This window comes from Pleuronectes platessa, chromosome 9 (assembly GCF_947347685.1).
Source record: "Pleuronectes platessa chromosome 9, fPlePla1.1, whole genome shotgun sequence".
NCBI classification, from domain to species: domain Eukaryota; kingdom Metazoa; phylum Chordata; class Actinopteri; order Pleuronectiformes; family Pleuronectidae; genus Pleuronectes; species Pleuronectes platessa.
In genome coordinates, this window is record NC_070634.1 from 776,039 (window position 1) to 795,164 (window position 19,126).

At 47.1% G+C, this 19,126-nt stretch overlaps 1 protein-coding gene and 1 long non-coding RNA gene across 2 annotated transcripts in view; one reads left to right on the forward strand and one right to left on the reverse strand.

Moving 5' to 3' along the window:
- The window catches only part of dsg2.1 (desmoglein 2, tandem duplicate 1), a 30,361-nt gene extending 27,945 nt beyond the window's left edge, over positions 1–2,416 (forward strand). The window contains exon 15 of the mRNA XM_053429987.1: positions 57–2,416. Within this exon, the coding sequence (XP_053285962.1) occupies positions 57–1,130 (1,074 nt within the window). The 3' untranslated portion in view covers positions 1,131–2,416. The remainder of the gene's footprint in view (positions 1–56) is intronic.
- The window catches only part of LOC128447706 (uncharacterized), a 137,711-nt gene that overhangs the window by 36,827 nt on the left and 81,758 nt on the right, over positions 1–19,126 (reverse strand). The window lies entirely within an intron of this gene.

Sequence of the window (19,126 nt, forward strand, 5' to 3'; positions counted from 1 at the left end):
TGACTACTAACTCAAAAAAACAAACATGGATAATGAGCTTTTTTACTCTTTAACAGAAACTGGACAATGGAAACAAGAACCTTGCAGTGAAGAACAGTCTGTTGGTTTATGATTATGAAGGCCAGGGTTCCGTTGCTGGCTCTGTGGGATGCTGCAGCCTCCTGGAGTCTGATGATGACCTGCATTTCCTCGATGATCTTGGACCAAAGTTTAAGACCCTGGCTGAGGTGTGCGGAGGCAAGCCAATTCTAACTGAAGTTAAACAAGTGTTCACTCCTGCCGCAATGAACACACAGACCTCAGTATCAAGGTTTGTGCATGAACCACAGCTGCCCCCTCCAACCCAGCTGAAGCCAATTGTCTCCAACATAGAACAGACTGTAGTCAGGGATATATCTGAGCATTCCGATCAGATTATCAATGAGACCATGACCACAAAAAGACGAGAGATGGCAAATCCAGATCAGATGCTGTTAATACAGCAGCAGCAGCCTTTGTACTACACCACAACTCCAGGGCTGCAGCCAATGCACTACGTTGTCCAGCCACAGATTCAGAACACTATGCTACTAGCTGAGGCACAAGCCAACAACTTACAGGGCATGGTACTGGTTAACAGCACACAGACTGGAACTTCCTCATGTGTGGTCCTTCAGGGTCAGGTACTAATGTCTAGTGGACAGTACCAGGGCCCCCATGTGATGCTTGTGGAAAGTAATGGAATCCAGGAAGACGGCACTGACCGGATCTATGCTGGAAACATCTGTGGCTCCCAAATCATGATGGTTGAAGAGGACAAGGTCCCTGCAAAGTCAATGAAAGTGGTGAAAGGGATCCAGACCTGCCACATTCCGAGAGGCACTCGACAGCTAGGAGGGCTTTTGAGATCTCAGAGAGGCCTGGTGGTTGGAGGGCCAACAGGCAATGGAGGGCAGCTGGTCCAGGAGGCAGAAGGAGTGTCTGAAAAGGGTGATGTATCGGGTTCTCAGAGAGTTCTTTGCAGTGAGAGCAGCACATCCTCTGGCTCTCAGAACCGTGCGGTGGGTTCCTCTATCATGTCGAGTGCAACCCCTGCTTACCGCAAAATGGTGATCCAGCAGACTGGAGAAATTCAACAAAGTGTTATTTGAGAAATGACATGGTTAAATGCAGCTCATACTGTCATGGCAGTGTGTCAATATTTTGTATGAGCAGCGCTCTGCATGTGTATGTCAGTTTATTGGTGGAGGGTGTGCTACAGCAGATTGTACTAGAATTAAGCAACATGTGCCTGCATGCTCATAGTATAGTTTCAGCTTGACATTGATGGTTGCAGTTAAACAACCTCTGTTTGAAGGCAAATACCAGGCTTTTTGATAGGACAGATGAAAAAAAAAAAAATGACACATTGTTGAACCCACAGTTTTACTCAATATGACCCACAATCAGTCCTTATTACTAATTTTGCAAACACACTCTAAGCTCTATACTCAGTGTTCAATATTATAAGTAGATATAATGTTCGAAAATACATTTGAGTAATAACCTGACAGAGTTAGAGACTAGAGGGCATTATCAGAGCTCATGTACTAAACAGAATGAACACAAATGTATCTTCTATGCAAACAACTAGATGGTACGTTTAGCCTTAGCTAAACATACCTTCTAGAGCAACAGATTGTCCCTAATTAAATTTAGAGAAACTTTGCATATCTCAACTTACAGAAAAATGGGGGAAACATCACAATGTCAGTGGCTCTCCAACCAACACTATAAAGAAACTATACTTAGACAGCTCCATTGAACAACTGACTGTGTTATATTCCCCTTTAACATTGTTGAACAAACTGTGACCATGTAGCAAATAAAAAAGTTTTTTAAGGGTTTCAGCTTTATATTATTCCTGACCTGGAAAAAGCTGGAAAGAGTTGTTAGTCAACGTAGAAGGTTGTTTCCAATCAGCTGTAATTTTCTTGAAGCCAAAATGTGTTGACCCCATACATGAGAAAACATATTGACTATTATGATTGATGATTATTACTCAGCAGGAAAAATACAAATAAACACTTTACAGCTAAGCATATGCATAACATTTCAGTGCATATTTGATTTAACTTAATATAACTCCAAAACAAAGTGTTTTTGTTTTATGTCTGAGAAAGACAACAGTATACCTTGTTCTCCAAAGCCACCTTGATACAGTGAAGGCTATAATCAGAGTTTTTACTTTAAGCCTTAGGTGCAGCAAACAAGTCTAAACTCAATTAAGGTCAAATCAGTGTGGAGAGCACTGACTACTGTCATAGACTTACTGTTAGAGTAAGGTTTTTTTTTTTATTGAAAACCTTATTTTGTATATTACAACACAATTGTGTGTCATTAACAGTCTTTAATACTTTTTAGTGCACTTTCTAAATAAAAAAGGAAGTTATATACATTTGACTGACTGATTGTATTAATTGATGAATAGCATGTGATTGATGAAAAGCATGTGAAGTAATATAGGAAATTGTGGATTTGATACATTGAAATGCACAAAGTTGCAATCTAATCATTAGCACTGCATGAAAAGAAGAGTTTGTGCCAGTACGTGTCGTAGGAAATTCCTGGAGAAATTTCTGTTAAGCGTTTCTTGCAGTTTTACAAGCCTGAGAATGTTGGGAGGTGACCCCCCTGCTCCTAAGCCTAGGGGAGGCTTTCACATGCAAATTACAATGCTCTGTGCTTTACAAATGCAAATAAGATTAGTTTCCCTCGGAGCAGATAACACCTTTTTCTAAACTATCTGGCGAAAGTATACCAGGCTTAAAATAAATATAAAACCTGAAATTGTAAATTGTTCTTAAGTAAGTAAGTGTGCTACAATTAATTACATTGTATACCAAGAGCAAAATCAAAGCTATGATAAAAAATTGAAACAATGCACATTATTTCAACATTTTATTCAAAAGACAATCCTAAATCTCAACCAGAGTGGCATGATTACAGTCACTTTTTCAAATATGCTGGTTAAATGCACATTGGATGTGTTAACCACACATCTACCAGCAATCCGCTCAACAGGAAGAAATCAGAATCAGAAGTATTTTATTGCAAAGTAGGTTTACACCTACAAGGAATTTGCTCTGGTAATTGGTGCATACAATGAACATAGAAACATAAAAACGCAATAACATAAAAACGCAATAAATACAACATACATAGGAAAAGCAATAAAAAATAGAAAACCAGTATATATTTACTCACTGTTTACTTCTTATTTACTCACTTTTTTCCAATACTTATACAAAGTAACAATTATTTTCACATAAACATTTCTTTTTTTTTAAACTCTTTATTTATAGGTCATTTTCATCGTTTAGTACAGGGAGGTAAAACAAAAGACAAATACAAAACATTGAACAATTACCCAAACTCAAGGTCCAGGGGTGATCAATAAATCCAAAAGACAAAGTATCAAACCCAGTACGTGCATACAGTCTCACTCATTGGCCAAGTAGGCTTGCCATTTCTGCCATCGTTTTTCACCTAAATCTTTTTGGAGTCTTACTGAATAAGTCATTTGCTCCAGTATATGTAGTTGTTTTACAATATTAACAAAAGAGTCTGTAGTGGGGGCGTTTTTCTGGAGCCAACATTTTGTGATGGCCTTTTTACTTGCAGCCAGCAAGACCCTAAGTAGGTATACATCAGCTTTACTCAACCCATCTGGCATATTCCCAAGATAGAGTATTGTGAATAATACATTAATATTAAAGCAAAGAACCTTTGAAACAATTTTTGCCACCTCTCTCCAGAAAGACTGGATGGAGGGGCAAGACCAAAAAATATGGGCATGATCAGCAAAGACCTCTCCGCATTCTCTCCAGCAGGCCAGTTGTGCACCAGTCTGTTTGGCCTTTTGCTTGGGAGTTACAAAAAAACAAATCAGGCTTTTCCAACAGAAGTCTCTCCAAGTCCAGGAGTTGGTGGAGGATGACTGCGTCTCCCAAGCGTTCAGCCACATGTCCTCTGTTATCACAATGTTCAACTCTTTTTCCCATCGTTGTTTCACATAGTCTGTAGAATCCTTCTTCAATGAGGTAATGCTGTGGTATAACCTGCTTATAAGTCCTTTAATATTCCCAGAGTTGTATGCATCCATAAATATATCAATAATCGCTGGTGACTCCGCTGGGTTACAACCTTTCAGCTTTTTACAAAAATAATCCCGGAACTGTAAGTACCTGTAAAAGTCATGCCCACCTAGTCCATACATTTGACATAATTTGTTAAAGCTATTAAGCTCCCATTTTTTAACAATTTTGCATACAGCCGTAACACCATAATAGGTCCATTGTTTATATCTATGATCTAGTGATGCTGGTGTGAATTCGGGGTCATACGCTGGCCATCTAAGTAGTTTTATCTGTTTTTGGAGTTCAAATTTTTTAACGACCTCGCCCCATACTTTCAAAGAGCAGTTCACCCATTGGCTCTCCGTATGTAATATCTTTTTCTCTATTCCCACACAACCAAGCAGTGATTGTATTGGTACCTCTGTTAATGATAACTCCATGGTTTTCCATTTAGCTACATAAGAAGAATTACACCAATATATTAGGGGTCTCAGTTGGGCTGCTAAATAGTAGTCCCTTAAAGATGGGAGGGCCTTGCCGCCCCTATCCTCCGGAAGCTGAAGGGTGGAAAATTTAACCCTCGGTCTCTGTTTATTCCAGATGAATCGTGAAATATGTTTATTCCACTCTCTAAACTGTTTCAGAGGAATTTCCACTGGCAATGATAAAAATAGATATAATAACCTAGGGAGGATATTCATTTTTATTGATCTAATTCTGCTACCAAAGTCAAGAGGCAACAGGCTCCACCCATTAAGGTCATCATATATTTTCTTGCTAATACAGGTATAGTTAATATTGAATAATTTTGACATGTCTTTAGGCAAATTCACTCCAAGATATTTTATAAAGGGTGCGTTCCAATTAAGACTATACATTACGTTAAGTTCTTCTGTAGGTGTGTAATTAAATGTCATAACCTGTGTTTTATGTATATTTAGGGCATATCCTGAATATTCCCCATATGTTTTCAGCATTTTCATTAATAGAGGCAGGCCTGAATTAGGATTTTTTATTGTGATCAATACATCGTCCGCGTACAGACTTATTTTATATTCCTCTCCTCCCATGGATATACCCCCCAATTCTGTCTCCTGACGTATTGCTTGGGCTAAAGGTTCGATGAATAAATTAAATAGGTTAGGGCTGAGGGGGCAGCCCTGCCTGCAACCACGTTGTAAAGTTATAGAATCAGACAGACTGCCATTAACTTTAATTCTCGCAGTGGGGGAGGTGTAAAGTCCCTGGATACAGTGTATAAAATCTTTACTAAAGTTGAATCTCTTCATAACTAAATACAGAAATTCCCACCCAACTGAATCAAAAGCTTTTTCAGCGTCTAAACTGAGCATGATGGCACTAATTTGGTCTTTGTTAATCTGTTCGATAGTATGTAAGGCTCTTCTTATGTTGTCCTGTGTCTGTCTATTCTTTATGAATCCTGTTTGGTCCTCGTCTATTAGCAAGGGCATTACAGGTTCCATTCTTTTTGCTAAAATGGTGGCATATAGTCTGAATTTAAAACACTAATAGGTCTGTACCCTTTACAGTCTGCTCTGTCCTTACCTTCTTTGGGGATCACAGATATGAAGGCCTCGCTCCAGGAGGGAGGGAGAGAGCCTCCTTTTAGGATATAATTAAAACTGGACTCCAAAAGAGGGAGCAGGTGGTCTTTCATTGACTTATACCATTCTGGAGGAAAGCCATCCGTGCCAGGTGATTTGTTAGTGTTTAAACTTGAGATAGCTTTACTTATTTCCTCCTCTGTTATTGGTGAGATGAGTTTATCATTTGCTTCTTTACCTAGTGTGGGAAGGTCTAAGGAGCTCAGAAATTCCGCAGCTGAGTGGTTATTAACCTGTTCTGATTGAGAATATAACGATTTATAATATCTTTCAAATGCTTTTTGTATGCCATCCAAATTATTAGTCATTTTATTTGTAGTAGGGTCTCTAATCTTGTGGATAATGTTTTCTGCCTGTTGCTTTCTGAGCCTCCAAGCCAGCAATTTTGCAGCCCTAGGGCCAGCCTCGTAATATCTTTGTTTCAAGAATCTTATATTTTTCTCCACCTCCTCACCTAATATTTTATTTATTTCCTGTTTAGTATGTCTGATTTATTGTATAATCGAGGGTTCTTTATTTGTTATGTGTATTTGTTCCAGGTCTCTCAGTTTTTCCTGTAAACCAATTAATTTTTGGGTTTTCACCTTTTTAAGTGCAGCTGTCCTTGCTATAATCTTCCCCCTGAGAACAGCTTTAGCTGCATCCTATAATATACAAGGGTTTACCTCTTCATTATTATTGTCCTGCATGTATAATGCTAAGTCCTTCTCCATTGAATTTCTAAAGGTATGGTCATTTAGCAAACCGGTATTAAGTCGCCACAAAGTTTTTCGCTGTCTACCGTCTAAATGTAAAGTTAAAAAAATCCCTGAGTGGTCTGACAGATCCCTCTGACCTATTCTGCAATATTTCAGCCTATGTAGATCTTTGTTATGCATGAAAAAATAGTCAATCCTTGAGTGGGCTGTGTGTCTTGCAGAGTAGAAAGTATATCCTGGGGTTGAGCCATTCAGAGCCCGCCATACATCAATAAGTCCTAATTCTTTAAGTACTTTGTTTATGCGTTTTTCAGTCAAATTCCTTCTTCTTGTTCTATTAGTTGTATCTAAAGAAGGGTTCAGAAGTACATTAAAATCTCCTGCACAAATAAGAGTCCCATACGTTTGTGATGTAATTAGTTCAAATATCCTTCTGAAAAAGGTTATATTGCTCCCAGGGGGGGCATAGACATTAAATAATGTTACTTCTTTCTGGTCTATTTTTCCTTTTACCAAAACAAATCTACCTTCTCTCTCATTAATTTGAGATATTAATTCAAATTTGACAGCATTTGAGATCAATATAGCTACTCCCCTTGTCTTTCCTTTCTTATATGATGAGAAGAAGGTGTTTCTAAACCCCATCTTTTTAAGTTTTTCATGTTCAGCACCTGAGAGGTGCGTCTCCTGCCAAAATGCCACATTTATCTTTTCCCTATTTATTTTAGCTATCATTTTGCTTCTTTTGACCGGGTTATTCAGCCCATTTACATTCAGAGACAGTATATTATAATGTTGATAGTGCGTCAGTCTTACATTTGAAACATTCTTGTAACACCCCGGACCTTTGGTAATAAACAACACAGTGTAGAACAGAACTTTGTGGAACAGTGAACTGAACTTCCATCAGAAAAGCTGTCATGCCGCTTTAGACAGTGAGGGGGCTGGCCACAAGGTGGGGCCCTCAGTGGTGGAAAGAAAAAATGAGAGTTTGGTGACTGTGTCTTTTGCCCGTGGGCATCAGCCTATGTTTTAACTGAACATCATTATAATAAGAAAAATGGGGAAATTATGATTAAATATCTCACTCATCCCTTGCTGTGACCCCCGGTTCCGCTCTGCGGTACTCCTAGCCTGGATGCCAGACGAACTTAGCCCCGCCCACAACAGATTTGGTCGGGCAGTTCGGTCTGGGGTCGCTCCATTGGGAAAAAATTATGGCCGGACCGGGCCAATCAGATTGTCAGGGCGTGCTTTATACGATGATTGACAGATGATCAACGGTAACGTAATCAACCACGTCATCACAGTGCCCTCGGGTTGAATTCGTTTTCAACAAACATGCCTGCCGCTGGCGAGCTGAGATGTGTAGATGCCATTGAGTCTGTTTTAGAAGACATCGACAGCACATTCATTTTGAAAGAGGAACACAGAACGTGGAGGCGACGCCAAAGCACCGCGCTAATCCCTATCGCCCCGGCGCTTGGCTGTTCACAACGGGCACTGAAGCGACGCTGAACCGCCGGGCAGCGCTAATAATATCACCCGTTGATCCAGTAGATCGCTGCACGGCTTTGTGCCAGTCACACCGGAGGCTGAAGCACCGCGCTGCGCCAAGGCTGCCTCGCGGTGCTTCAGCCTCCGGTGTGACCGGCACAAAGTTTTAACATGGGAGTGGATGGGAGCCAGCTGTTATTTAAGGCTTGGCGCTGCGCTGAAGCGTCCGGTGTGAACCCAGTAAATAACTCACAATGCGTTGCTTAGCATACGTCACATACTACGTTGCTCTGATTGGTTGTAGGTCTATCCAATTGAGCGAAGAGGAATTTTACTTCCTGGTCAGTTGAAACACGCCCCATAATTTTTTCCCAATGGAGCGACTCCAGACCGAACTGCCCGACCAAAATGTTGTGGGCGGGGCTAAGTTCGTCTGGCATCCAGGCTACGGTACTCCTTCAGCTTCTCCCGAATCTGCTTCTGGAACCGATGCTTTTCTCCGCCGGGTCGGGCCTCCGCTGTCTCCCAGGGTAGAAGCCGAGCCAGCGTCTCCTCCGAGATGTCTTTGCTCTTGGTACTGCTGCCGGGGATCTCGCCCACCGTGTATCCTCTCCTCCGTAGGTCTTCTGCTGCTTGTGCAGCGCTGTTGTACGTTGCAGTGCCCGTTTCAAAAAAGACACGCATTCTTGTTAGTGGAGTCTGGAAACGCACGCCATTATCCCGTAGTATTTTCTTGATGGGTATAAATTCTTTCCTTTTGTTCTGCACCTCCGTTGCATAATCATGGTCAAAATACACCCGTTTGTTTTGGACACGGAGCTCTTTTTTCCAGGCGGCGTGAAGGATCTTTTCTTTGACAGAGAACTGGAGGAAACGAACCACCATAGAGCGTGGCGGGGCACTCGGCGGAGGTCTCGGTGCCATGGAACGGTGCGCGCGCTCAATCCCCAGTTCACGGCCGAGTTCGCCCCCCAGCTCCGTCTTGATTAAGTTTCCAATAAAAGTCACTGTTGACGTGCCCTCTGCGTCCTCGGGGATGCCATAGATCCTGATATTGTTACGCCTGGAGCGCCCCTCCAGATCGGTCACTTTTTCCTGTAGCGCCCGCTGTTTAGTGAGCAGCTGGGTGAGAGTGTCTTTGACTCCGATGTCCCATCTTTCCATGACGAGCAAGTTTTCCTCCATCTGGCCTACGCGCTCCACTGCCTCTTCAGTTTGGTCACGTCTTGTATTTTCCGGTTTACTTCTGATACAAATTCGTCCATTTGTTTTTTAATATCTTCCCTGAAGTATGTGCGGGTCTTTCTTCAATTCGGCCTGAAGCGCTGCCATTCCCTTAGTCATAACTTCACTCACCACCGTGCGTATTGAATCCAAAGTTTCGGTGGCTCTGCGGTCTCCATCTTGTTTTCGAGTTTCGCTAGCTTCGGCCTCCACCTCGGATGCTCCTTCAAAGTTACTGCGTAGTCCATATCCTCCTTTCTTGCCTTTGTCCCCATTCATCGTCGAAGCGAGATGTAATTTGTTTGTTTGTGTGTAGAATTAATGAGTAAATATGATTGAATTTACGGTTGATGCCCGGAGCTCAGTTACTATGCTGCCATACCTGTTGCGCGCCACCACAGGTCAACACATAAACATTTCTGAATAAAAATATATAAAAGATAAAAGATATAAAAAGTGATATGTAAAATGCAAAAACAGTTAACAGTGTCCGATTGCTATATGCAATGTAATGCAGTATAATATAATATGATATGATATAATGTGTTAATTTAACACATCCTTGAGGTGTGGGGGCGGAATAAAAGTCAGAGTCAGGTGGGGGTCCCGGGCCTTGTTGATAAGGCCAACTGCAGCCTGGAAGAAGCTGGTCTTGTGGCGGGAGGTTTTGGTCCTGATGGCCCGCAGCCTCCTGCCCGAGGGAAGAACCTCAAAGAGTTTGTGACCCGGGTGGGAAGGATCAGCCACAATCTTGCCTGCACGCCTCAGGGTCCTCGAGGCAAACAGGTCCTGTAGAGATGGCAGATTGCAGCCGATCACCAACGGATGATCCGCTGCAACCTCCTTTTGTCGTTTGCGGTGGCAGCAGCGAACCAGATGGTGATGGAGGAGGTGAGGATGGACTCGATGATGCAGGTGTAGAAGTGAACCATCATTGACTTTGGCATGTTGAATTTCTTCAGCTGCCGCAGGAAGTACATCCTCTGTTGTCCTCTTTTGGTGATGGAGCTGATGTTCAGCTCCCATTTGAGGTCCTGGGAGATGATGGTGCCAAGGAAGCGGAAGGACTCCGCAGTGACGACTTGGGCGTCTCTCAGGGTGATGGGGGCGGGTGGGGCTGGGTTCCTTCTGAAGTCCACAACCATCTCCACTATTTTCAGAGCGTTGAGCTCCAGGTTGTTCTGATCACATCAGGTCACCAGATGGTCAATCTCCCACCTGTAGGCGGACTCATCCCCATCAGAGATGAGCCCAATGAGGGTGGTGTCATCCGCGAACTTAAGGAGTTTGACGGACTGGTGACTGGAGGTGCAGCTCTTGGTATACAGGGAGAAGAGAAGAGGTGAAAGAACACAGCCTTGAGGGGAACCGGTGCTAATGGATCTGAATTCAGAGACACACTTACCCAGCCTCACGCGTTGCCTCCTGTCAGACAGGAAGTCTGTGATCCACCTGCAGGTGGAGTCGGGCACAGTCAGCCTGGGACAGCTTCTCCTGTAGCAGATTCGGGATGATAGTGTTGAAGTCAGAGCTGAAGTCCACAAACAGGATCCTGGCGTAGGTTCCTGAGGAGTCCAGGTGCTGGAGGATGAAGTGGAGGGCCATGTTGACTGCATCGTCTACAGACCTGTTGGCTCTGTAGGCAAACTGCAGGGGGTCCAGGAGAGGGTCAGTGATGGCTTTGAGGTGGAACAGCACGAGGCGCTCGAATGCCTTCATCACCACAGAGGTCAGGGCGACAGGTCTGTAATAATTGAGTCCAGCGATCTTGGTTTTTTTGGGGACAGGGATGATGGTGGAGGTCTTGAAGCAGGCTGGTACGTGACATGTCTTCAGTGAGGTGTTAAAAATGTCAGTAAACACCGGAGACAGCTGATCAGCACAGTGCTTCAGGAGTGATGGAGAGACAGAGTCCGGCCCGGCTGCTTTGCGGGGGTTCTGTCTCCTGAAGAGTCTGTTGACGTCCCTCTCCAGGATGGAGAGAGTCATCGCTGTGGTAGAGGAGGGGGAGGGGGGAGGGACTCAGAGGTGGGAAGTTGTGGAGAGGTGCAGGCCCTTGCTTTGGTGGGGGAGCTGCAACTGATGGGCTGTAGTTTTGTGTCATGGGGGATGGTTTCAGGACTTTCCCATTGTCTTTCAAAGCGACAGTAAAACTCGTTCAAGTCGTTGGCCAGGCGTGAGTCGTTAGTGGAGTGGGGGGCTCTGGGCTTGCAATTTGTAATCTGCCTAAGCCCTCTCCAGACAAAGGCAGAGTCATTGAATGAGAACTGTTGTTGAAGTTTCTCTGAGTAGAGTCATTTAGCATCTCTCACCTCCTTGCTAAACCTGTATTTAGACTCTATAAACCTGTCTCTGTCCCCGCTCCTGAACGCCTCTTCCTTCTCCAACCTTAACTTTTTGAGTTTAGCTGTGAACCAGGGTTTGTCATTATTGTAAATCACCCTGGTGCGTGATGGAACACAGCTGTCCTCACAGAAGCTGATATAAGAAGTCACAGCCTCTGTGTACTCATCTAGACTATTAGTAGCAGTCCTGAACACATCCCAATCTGTACAGTCAAAACACGCCTGAAGATCCTCCACAGCTTCACTGGTCCACAACTTTGAAGTCCTCACAACAGGTTTACAGAGTTTTAATTTCTGCCTGTATGCAGGAATCAAATGGACCATGACATGGTCCGAGAGTCCCAGTGCAGCCCGGGGGGACGGCGTGAAAAGCACTGCTTACTGTGGTGTAACAGTGATCCAGAATATTCTCATCTCTGGTCGGGCATTTAATAAATTGTTTATATTTGGGAAGTTCACGGGTGAGATTTCCTTTGTTAAAGTCCCAGAGGACCAGAATTAAGGAGTCCGGGTTAGTCCGCTCCACACACAGTATCTGTGGGCGAGCAAGCGTTGTGCCTCTTGCACGTAAGCCTGCGGTGGAATGTAAACACCGACCAGAATGAATGAAGCAAACTCACGGGGGGAGTAGAAAGGTTTGCAGTGAATGAAAAAATATTCCAGATCAGGAGAACAGTACTGTTGAATCACTGTCACATGGTTGCACCAGCCATTAGTGTTAGTGTAAAAGCAGATACCTCCAACTTTCGTTTTGCTGGAGAGCTCCGTGTTGCGGTCCGCTCGGAAAAGTTGGAAACCAGCCAGCTGCAGCGCAGAGTCTGGTACAGATCCACACAGCCACGTCTCCATGAAGCACAGCAAAGAAGATGAGGAGAAGTCTCTGTTTTTACTAACTAGTAGCTGGAGTTCGTCCAGTTTGTTGCACAGTGAGCGCACATTGGAGAGGAATATTCCCGGAAGCGCTGTGCGAAGTCCCTGCTGGCGGAGACGCACAAGAGCGCCGGCCCGTTTACCTCTCCTCCGCCGCTTCACCGTGTGAACAAAGGTGAGCGCACCTTTGACCAGAATGTCCAAAATATCGATGGATGAGGCAATAAAAGTCGGTAATAAATTATCAGGAGTTATGTCCCTGATGTTCATGAGCATCTCTCTGGTGAAAGAGCTCCCGGTTTTTAAGCAGAAAACTGAGTTAACTAACAAGACAAGACAAAACATCGCGCACCAAATCACCGAAGCAGCCTTACTCTGCGCCATCTTAGATCTAGATGATGCTGGATATCAATCAATCAATCAATCAAATTTTATTTGTATAGTCCATATTCACAAATTACAATTCATCTCATAGGGCTTTAACAGGGTGTGACATCATCTGTCCTTAACCCTCAGCAAGAGTAAGGAAAAACTACTAAAAACCCTTTTAACAGGGTAAAAATACGTAGAAACCTCAGAGAGCCACATGTGATAAACCCCTCACCCAGGACAGACAGAAGTGCAATAGATGCCACATGTAGGAAAACAGCATCCAGATTAAAGTTCTCTTTCTTAGCATTCGTTTCGATGTCTCACTATGGGATACGCCCCTCGCGCGTATTCACAGAAGCACTTATTCCAATTCGCCAGCCCTGATAGGCTGGCAGTCGTGACGTCCGCGTCAAGGTGCCGCACCTTAAATACGGTGGACGCGGCGTCACACGTCATTCAAACACCTCTTCTCGCTTCACGAACAAGCATTTTTCTAATCGGCGTTGATGCTAACTAGCTGCTGTCCACAGACCGGAGCTAACACCTCCATCGCCGGACGCTAGTGGAATAAACGCCGATCCGACCGCCTTCACCATAGGTAGTTGCTTCTATTTGAATAGCTAAACGGCACCGGGAGCCTGCGGTCACCACACTGCCTGCCACCAGAGCTAGCTAACAGCGACTATCATCCCAGATAATTCGCTCCCCTTTAGCACACCAAGCTAAATGGATCAAGCTGCAAAGCTTCCTTCCACCTCGCAACCAGGCGATGCTAATCGCCTGTGCACCTGTGGAAATAAAATATCGAGCATGGACACTCACCAGGTCTGCTCCGCGTGTCTCGGGCTGGAACATGCCCACGCCGCTGTCAGCAACGCAAGCTCGTGCGCCGACTGCGCCCGCTTCACAGCGAAGAGTCTCCGCCGACGACTAGCACGCCAAGCTAGCGTCTCTGAGAGGGACCCGATCCATTCCAGTGCCAATACCAAGGAACCCTAACCCGGTGTGGACGAGGAGGACGCTCCCGAATCAGAGATTCGGCACTGGGGCTCCACGCTGGATTTGCTTGACCCGCTAACAGAGTCACCCCTCATGTTGGATTATGAGGAGGAGGATGAGTTCGACGGCGGGGATTGTCTGGTGTCGGACGGTGACGACGAGGATTATGAATCCTGCTTTGTCCCACCTTCACAGGCTCTCAGCTCTCCAAGCCCTGTAAAGGGCTCGGTTGGGACAATTACGCCCCAGCCCAGTGGCGACATGCACGATGTGTGTAAACGCGCCGCAGAGAGACTGAAGATTCCATGGCCCGCGGTCGTGGCGGAGGCCTCAAGGTCCCGCTACGAGGGGAAGAAATTACCCCAAGCAAAGAGGGCTGCGAGACAACTTCTCCCGGTGTTCCCGGAACTCCTGGAGGAAGTTACCGCCTCATGGAAGCAGAACCCTTACTCCAGCAAAACCACCATTCAAGGTGCGTCTTCCTTGGATATTGAGGGGATGGATAACCATGCCATGGCCCGCATGCCTCCCATGGAGCCCCTGGTGGCAGCACACCTTCATCCACGGCTGTCAGCTGCCTCATCCAGGGCCCCCACACTTCCCACGAAAGCCGATCGCTTCCAATCTGCCATGACTGAGCGAGCTTATAAAGCAGCGGCTTTGACGGTGAGGGCTCTCAACGTCACCTCCATGTTGTCAGCTTACCAAGCGGAGCTTTTTGACGACATAGCCGACATGCCGAAAGTTCCGCGTGGGACGAGATCACCACAATCGCGGATATCTGCCTACGCGTCCAGCGATGCGCTGTACAGGCGGCAGGCAAGTGCATGTCGATGTTGGTGTTACAAGAGAGGACGAGATGGCTGAATCTGACCAATCTGTCCGATAGAGAGAAAGAGGACATCCTGGACATGCCTATTGTCCCCGAGGGTGTCTTCGGCTCCGCCCTCGCCTCAATGCAAAAGCGCTGTGAGGCAAAGAAAAAGGAGGATGAGGCGCTACAGCTCTGCCTTCCGAGGAAAACACCTGCCGCGGCGCCTCCGCCCCCCCGGCAGACTTTCGCTCAGGTTGCCTCTAGGAGCGCCGCTCCTGCTTTTCGCATCCCGAAGCGCCCCAGGGCTCAACCGGGTGCGAACACCAACGGCCCCACGGAAACGAAGCCCGCTTGGCCAAGAAAGCCCTTCTATTCCCCGTCAACCCAGACTGCACAACCGGGCCCGACACCCAGTCAGCAGGCCAGGCGGAAGAAGAAGGCGACTTAGCGGTTAACCCCACCGCGAGCGGAGCTGCCACCCGTTCCCTGTTCACTGGCAGCCCAGCTATCCCATGTGTTAGGGGAGAAATTACCCAGTGCCACCCATCCCTCTCGGCGACGCGTGGGCCCAGAGCTCAGTTCGTGCGTCCCAGTGAAGAGGCGAAGAGACATGTTTCAGATGTGGGATTGTTCAACGCCACATCAATGTCTCACAAGCACGCACACAGAGTTTGTGTTAATAAAAAGTTTTCCACTGACGTATCCAGGCTCACAGCCGAGGGCGCAGGGTTGCAAAATCATAAAAACACAAAAACAAAACCAAAGAAACACAGAGGTGCAGAGCACACTGTTGTTCCCAATAACACCACAAGGGGGAAACAGCGTCCCACCTGTGGTGAAACATCCCGTTCCGCTCGCTCCGATCCTATCAGACCGCGCATGCGCAGTGATACTCGGAAGAGCGCAGCTGGTACGGGCCCCCAAAGATCGTCTGTGTCAGACAGAGCTTCACTCACCCCTAACTTTGAGGCTAGAGAGTTGGACAGCATGCACAGCGTCAGAATGGGTATTGAGAACACTGGCCAAAGGCTACAGGCTTCAATTCGCCACAATGCCCCCCCGTTTCCCCGGCCTCGTCTCTTCCCGTGCGCAGGGAGAGTCGGCCCGGGTGTTACGGGAAGAAATATCAGCTCTATTAAACAAAAGAGCCATACGAATAGTGCCACACAGTCAGGGACTGGAGGGTTTCTATTCGAGGTATTTCCTGGTCCCAAAGAAAGGGGGGACCTCATTACGTCCCATCCTGGACCTTCGCATTTTGAACTCGTATCTCAGGAGATACAAGTTTCGCATGCTGACACACTCAACGCTGACACGTTTGATCCGACCGGGGGACTGGTTCACATCAATCGATCTGAAAGACGCGTATTTTCACATTCCCATTTATCCTCCGCACAGGAAATATCTGAGGTTCGCTTTTCAGGACACAGTGTACGAGTACCTGGTACTCCCATTTGGCCTGTCACTGAGCCCGAGGGTCTTTGTAAAATGTGTCGACGCCGCTATAGCCCCCCTCAGGGAGCGGGGTATACGCGTGGCCACTTATCTGGACGACTGGCTGCTGCTGGCGCGCTCAGAGCAAGAGGCTGCGGCGCACACAAGCATTGTACTGACACACCTGGCCGATCTCGGTTTTGTGGTGAACAGGGAAAAGAGTGTGTTAACGCCGAGTCAGGAAATTGCCTTTCTGGGTCTCACGTTAAATTCACTAACCTACACGGCTCGCCTGTCAGCCGAGAGAGTGCACACTTTCAGGTCCACTCTCTCTCATTTTGCCATAACACGTCGGGTCACGTACGGACTGTGCCTCAGGTTATTGGGACTGATGGCCTCAACAATATTGGTGGTGAGGCTGGGCAGGCTGTACATGAGAGATTTTCAGCGCTGGGTGGCTTCTCTCAGACTGGATCCTGTGCGCCACAGACGCCGCAGTGTGACGGCTTGCGTGTCCTGCGCCCTCGCGCTGCTACCATGGCAATGCCCGTCTATGTTGACAGCGGGGGTGCGCATGGGCGCAATATCTGCCAGAAAAGTGGTCACAACGGACGCCAGCCTGTCAGGCTGGGGCGGTCTGTTCGAGGGCAGATCCGCGAATGGGATGTGGAGCACGGATCTCAAACATGCCCATATAAATTATCTGGAGTTGATGGCAGTGTTTCTGACGCTGAAACATTTTCTGCCGTTCCTCTGGGGACATCATGTGTTAGTGAGGACGGACAATACGACCACGGTGGCGTATATCAATCGTCAGGGGGGTCTACGTTCCCTACAGTTACACACTCTTGCACGCAGACTGATATTATGGGGCGAGGAGCATCTCCTCTCAGTGAGAGCGACCCACGTTCCCGGAATTCAGAATGTGGGTGCGGACCTTTTGTCAAGGGGAAATCCTCTCTATGCGGAGTGGAAACTTCACCCGGCTGTAGTAGCTCAGATTTGGTCACATTTCGGCCGCGCAACAGTGGATCTGTTTGCGTCGAGGGGGAACACACAGTGCCCACTGTTCTTCTCCCTGCACGACCAGAGCACACCGCTGGGGCTGGATGCGTTCGCTCACGAGTGGCCGCGCGTCCTGCTTTACGCTTTTCCACCTCTGGCTCTGATTCCCCCGACACTGCTCAGGGTGCGGGAGAATCGTCTGTCACTAATTTTGATCGCTCCTCACTGGCCGTCCATGCACTGGCTGGCGGAAGTGAGACAGCTCCTCCACGGTCACCCATGGCCTCTCCCGCTGCGCAGGGACCTGCTCTCCCAGGCGTGCGGACAGATATTTCACCCTCATCCGGAGCGCCTCGCCCTGTGGGCTTGGCCCGTGAGTGGTTTAATTTGAGCCTGACTGGATTATCACAGAATGTTGTTAACACAATTCCGAATGCCAGACCATCATCCACTAGGTCTCTTTATGACAGTAAGTGGAGATTGTTTGAGGATTGGTGTGCTAAGGCACAGGAAATCCCTTTTCAATGTCCAGTTGGTATAGTCCTGTCCTTCCTGCAGGACTTGATTGATCAAAAGAGGGCATTTTCTACTGTCAAAGTTTACTTGGCAGCTATTTCTGCTTGCCATGTTGGATTTGATGGGAAACCAGTGGGCCAACACCCCCTGGTTTGTCGTTTTATGAAGGGTGCACGGAGGTTGCTGCCCGTCTCTAAGACTATGTCACCATCATGGGATCTAACAGTGGTGCTTGGAGCCCTCTCTAGTCATCCTTTTGAACCATTGGATAACGTGGACATGAAAACGTTATCCTTGAAGGTGGCTCTGTTATTGGCTTTGGCTACAGCTAAATGAGTAAGTGATATTCACGCTTTATCTGTACATCCAGCATGTATGCGGTTCACCCCGGGGAACCTTGGGGTGACGCTGAGACCGAATCCTGCATTTGTTCCAAAGGTTGTTAAACCATGCTCCCCAGTGGAACTGTCAGCTTTTCAGCCACCTCCCTATGGTTCTGCAGAACAGCAGCGGTTACACATGCTGTGCCCTGTCCGTGCCTTACACACATATGTGGAAAGGACAAGGAGCTTTAGAAAAGGGGATCAGTTGTTTGTGTCCTGGGCTAAGCCCCACTCGGGCAAACCTGTCACCAAACAAAGACTCTCTCACTGGATAGTGGACGCCATTGCATTGGCCTACTCCAGCTCAGGCCTTCAGGTTCCGACTGGTTTACGGGCACATTCTACTAGAGGTCTCGCGACCTCTTGGGCCCTGTTCAAGGGAGTCTCTATCCAAGACATCTGCGCTGCAGCTAGCTGGTCTTCTCCCCTCACATTTGCGAGGTACTACAGGTTGGATGTCACATCCCCTGGCCTGACCCACGCTGTCTTGAGCGTGGGCTCCAATGTGGATCTCACTTTTAAGTGATGGGGGGGCTGGCGGTCAGTCACCGAGATAAGCTTGTCTGGCAATACGGGAGTCTCCATATCCCATAGTGAGACATTGAAACGAATGCTAAGAAAGAGAACTTTAGGTTACTTTCGTAACCCCGGTTCTCTGAGTAGCATGAGTGAGATGTCTCACCAGACCGCCCTTCTTGCTACTGGGGTGAAGCGAGAAGAGGTGTGCTTGTTTTGAATGACGTGTGACGCCGCGTCCACCGTATTTAAGGTGCGGCACCTTGACGCGGACGTCACGACTGCCAGCCTATCAGGGCTGGCGAATTGGAATAAGTGCTTCTGTGAATACGCGCGAGGGGCGTATCCCATAGTGAGACATCTCACTCATGCTACTCAGAGAACCGGGGTTACGAAAGTAACCTAAAGTTTTTAGCAGCATTGATGTGGTTAAACATCTCGAAGGAAAACCCCAACATGACATGCCAAGCAGTCCCGCTGCAATCACAGTCCATGGTCAGCAACCAGTAGGACCACCATCCACCATCCAGACCGGACCACGATCCACCATCCAGACCAGACACCACTCCAGACCTGAGTAACCGTCCACCGCCGCCCACCAGGACCCCGCGCGGTCCTGGTCCACCGCCCGTACCTAATGCCAACGCGACACAGGGTTGGTGGTTGACTATTGTGACTTAAGGCCGAATTATAGTCGGGTTGCACGCACGCACGCATGCACGCAAGACACG